This window comes from Abramis brama, assembly GCF_963993115.1.
Source record: "Abramis brama genome assembly, chromosome: 2".
NCBI lineage: Eukaryota > Metazoa > Chordata > Actinopteri > Cypriniformes > Leuciscidae > Abramis > Abramis brama.
The window spans coordinates 54127175-54131997 of NC_139964.1; the positions used below are offsets into that span (position 1 = coordinate 54127175).

Sequence of the window (4823 nt, forward strand, 5' to 3'; positions counted from 1 at the left end):
GTTTCTCCTAAACTCCCGTTCTCCCACACTGGGGCTTTTTAATCTCTCGGATGGAGAGAAAGAGGATGAAAAAGCCAGAGCGGACAGATCGAGGGGTTGAGAAGCGGCGACCATGACAACACATGAAATCTGAGCGGCTGACATCTGTGTCTCTCTCGTTCTCTCTGTCCCTCTCAATCTCCCTCTCTGTTGTTTTTTTGACTCGCATCCAGCAAACAACCCACAAGCTTTCATTTCATAACAGACTCCGACAAGTCTGATGACCTCACACGGCCCTAGACATCATCTTTGATTTCAAACCGCAATGACTGGCCACAGCAGAAGTGTGAATGAAGTCTCTTTATAACATCAAGGCTGACTTGAGTCCAACCCTGCTATGACGGACTCATCATATCACAGCACCCACACACACACATTTTTCTTCTCTCTGTCTTCTGACTGTTCGAATTGTTGAGCATATTTTCTTTTGAAATCATTTCTTGCTTCCTGTCCCTGCACCTCTTGCCACATCCTTTGCTGTACCGAGAGGCTGTCACAGTTGAGACGCTCACACATTTCCTGCATCTCAACATTTTGTGCATCAAAACTACTACAGATCTGCTACAACCATGGTGAGCTTCTGTCCTATATGTGGGAAACCTGTTTATTTTGGTGAGTGGCATCTGGGGGTTGGAGGGATCCATTTTTTAACATGCTTAAAACATACTGATTAAGATGATATCAAGGTATTATGTAGTTATCAACAGTGAGAAACGTCAACATAAAGTGTTGAGGTGCTGCATGTAATGTGTTTACATGCAAACATTTCACATTAGCTTCTGTTTTGACTTAAAAGTGCTCATTATTTTGACTTGCTGTTGAGGTATTTCAATAGTATATGGATTATGTTGTGCCCAAGTTTTGGGTTTTCATGTCTAATTGTGTGTTAACGTTTATATGAACAGTAGAGCATTGTAAAAAGTTCATCGCAGAGCATGCTAAATGCTAAGTTCTGAGTAGCTATAGATTCTGCCTTTATTCTAGATGAAACAAACTAGTTGTTGTGTAACTAAGTGTGTGTAGGCCTTTATCTGTATGCATTTGTGTAGAGTTAATCAGGCTGCAGTCTCCTAACCGCCATCAGCGCCTCACAACATGCGTCACATGCGCACAGGAAGTGTCTGCCTGTGGCAGGAAGTGGAATATGCCAGAGCGAAAGAGGCTTGACTGCTTAAATTGGCAGATAGCAATGCAGAAACCTATGGACACTTGAAGAAAGAGAAGAATTTGGAGAGAAAACTCCTGTAGCTGCCAGTCAGCTTTCAGCGAAAAGACTGAAGAATAAAGCTCCTTCAGTTATTGAGGTGGACTGCAGGCGGTTGTTGATTCTGCCAGGAAGAGAAAAGCTGACCAAGATGTTGGTAGCTGAGGTTCAGTTTCAATCTGATCCTCGTTCAACCTAGAGGTTTCATGTCCTATGGTTAAGGTCAGGGTTTCAGTAGGAGGGCTCGTTGTAGTAGGCCCAAATGAAAAGTTTATAAAAGGGTATATCTACATAGAAATCAGAATGTGAATGCAATCCAAAATGAATGTGAAATCAGTCCAAGATGGACGAATTCAAAGAGTGGAATCTAAGTTCAGTTTCACACTCTGAATCCCCTAACTAATAGAATTATTATTATTTATAACAGGCAATCATTTTGACTCATTCTTCAGTATGTAAAAAAAGAAAGAAAGATGTATTTATAATATTGCACTTTTCAATAGACGTCTATGAGGCAAGTCTAAACCACTATAAACAAATAAACTTTATAACCACACTAAAGAGACGACTCAACGCTGGCGATATGTTATGCCCTAAATTAATACATGATTAACTAACTGTATTTTTCTATGTACAATTCTGAAATGCACTTTCTGTAAAGCTGCTTTGAGACAATATGTATTGTGAAAAGCGCTATACAAATACATTTGAATTGAATTGAATTGAACTAAAGGGCAAGTCTAAATTGTTCTTCTTTGAGTCGTTTCAGAGGATGAGCAAGAATAATTTAACTCAAAATTACTAACACAAAACACGTTTTATCTTCAGAACAACACGCACCAACATGAGCCATGTACAATAAGATCAGGAAAATGCATTAAGGATGTAAATGTTAGAAATTTTGATGTCATGTTGACTGAATATACATTATTGTGTTCATATATCACAGTAAATAACATTTTCAAATCAGTGTTGTTATTGTTAACTAAATCTAAAACTATTAAAAACCCTTTTTCTGTAAGGGCTGACATTTTTTTACATAAATATTATCACTAAAACTAAAATAAAAATAAAGTTTCACAGATTAAAAAACAATAATAACGACAAAAGCACAATAAAATTACTAAAGTTGAAAATATAAAAATTCAAACTAATTCAAAATATGAATCAATACTAATAATCAATACCATATGTGACCCTGGACCACATGGGTAAATTTTTTTGAAATTGAGATGTATACAAAATCTGAAAAGTGAATAAATAAGCTTTCCATTGATGTATGGTTTGTTAGGATAGGACAATATTTGGCCGAGATACAATCTGGAATCTGAGGATGCAAAAAAATGGAAACATTGAGAAAATGTTGATCAAATGTTGATCAAGTTGATCATTTATGTTTGCGATTGTGCTGCATTCACTCACAAAAATAAATGTTTTATATATTCACGGTAAGAAATTTGCTAAATATCTTCATGGAACATGATCTTTACTTAATATCCTACTGATTTTTTATTGATTTTGACCCATACAATGTATTGTTGGCTATTGCCACAAATATGGTTTTGTGATCCAGGGTCACATATGAATAATACTAAAATAACACTGATTCTAATTTACTAATTTATTAGGTTGAATGAAAACGTTTGATTTTTGGGTGAAATATCCCTTTAAACTTTGACCTTTGATTCATCCAGGTGAGAAGAAGAGGTCACTGGGACGGGATTATCACCCATTATGCTTGAAGTGTCACAGGTGTAAAAGACAGCTAACACCTGGTCAGCATGCAGAGGTATACATATGTGCACTTTATCATACGCTGTATTGTCTTTTAATGCATAAATGATACCAAACACTGTAAACTGATGATAATGTCATGCAGACATGCATTGAGGTGTTACACTGATAATATGCATAATGCAATAAAGCTCCAGATTTTGATTCTCAATGTTTTTTACATCTCTATACAGCATGATGAGAAGCCATACTGCACTAACTGCTACATGAGAGATTTTGGACCTAGAGGTGAGAGCAAATGACTGTATTTATTGTGTTTTAATAATACAATATAGGCTAATATAATATAAAAATAATCAATGTTTCTTTGTGCAGGTAGCCGAAATCCTGTTGCTCGGACCTTTAACACAGCACCTTCTTAAAAGAGAAAATCTTGCAATCTTGAGAAACACACAGCGTCTAGATCTACAAACAACACCACATCTACTGTATCTGCTTAACACTGCCACAGTAAACCATTGGAAAATACCGCCAAGTCGATCTCTCTTTACCACAGTATAAAACATAACTCCGCCCTTATGTTTCCATTCCTCATAAAAACCATCAGAACCAAATCAACAGCCATCCACGTTGGCATTCTCTCAACTGAGCTACTTCAATGAACATCATTCTAGAATTAAGTTGTGTCTTTCCTGTTTCATCATTTCCTGGCCTTTAGAATGGGAGATGTGAAAATATCAGACCATAGAGTAAAACTAATTATGAAAAGTGTTGGCTTATACAAACATCATGTGGTTTTGGTTTAAAAATACAAAGTCAAGACTCTGTATACCATTAATTAATTGATTAACTTGAAACACAATGTAATTTTTTTGTGCTCTATTATTGTTTGTTCTTTTTTTTCCTGTGATTTTGAGGATCAGAGGCTATAAAACAAAGTTGTTTTTTTTTTTTTTTCATGAGGCAGCAAATGTATCTACAAAGCAAAAATGACAATAATTAATCATTGTGTCTTTTTAATTAGAAGCAGAAGCCTGCGTCCCAAACCTCATGGCGCATATGTGATGGCTTTATCATTTTTGTTATTCAGGAAGAATACATATTTGATTTTATCATTTTATCTGGGTTTTTTTCTCATTAGTTCATTGAAAAGAAGTGTCACTCAGAGAGCTGCCAGCAAGTGCATTGTCAACTCATTCAATCAGAAGTATAATTCATGTCTCTTATCCTCAAATTCATAAAACAAACTGTAAAAAAATGAATAATTTAATAATTATTGTTTGTATAGATCACAGTTTTTTTTTTTATGAAAATTGGATTTGAATAATTAAAGATTTATACCTCAAAATGTAACTGCCTACAACTGGAATATAATAATTTATTGTTGCATATCTTATTAAAGTATATATATATATATATATATATATATATATATATGAAGAGTTCAGATGCAAAAGCCTCTAAGTGCCATCTGAAATTTTCTTCTAGAATGATAATTTTTATCAAGCTCGTATATTTAAGTTCAGCAATTTCACTTAAATGACAATGAAAATAACCTATTAATTGTCATTTAAGTGAAATTACTGAACTTAAATTACTATTACTATTGGTATATATATACACACACATATATACATACATATATATATATATATATATATATATATATAATTATATCTATTTATTAATATATTTGTTATAAATTATATAATTTTTATTTATAATTATATAGCTGCCTGCTAGCGTATTGTCAACTCATTGAATCACAATAATAATTTCATGCATCTTATCCTCAGATAAACTGTAAAAAAATTATAATTTAACAATTTTTTTCTGATGAAAATTG

At 33.9% G+C, this 4823-nt stretch overlaps 1 protein-coding gene across 1 annotated transcript; it reads left to right on the forward strand.

The window, feature by feature from the left end:
• Positions 1-497: 497 nt before the first annotated feature.
• LOC311073649 (cysteine-rich protein 2) lies at positions 498-4330 on the forward strand. The gene is made up of 4 exons (XM_084099553.1): positions 498-651; positions 2938-3032; positions 3211-3265; positions 3353-4330. Exons 1-4 carry the CDS (start codon positions 609-611, stop codon positions 3397-3399), a joined length of 240 nt encoding a protein of 79 aa, XP_083955679.1. The 5' UTR covers positions 498-608; the 3' UTR covers positions 3400-4330.
• Positions 4331-4823: the final 493 nt, after the last annotated feature.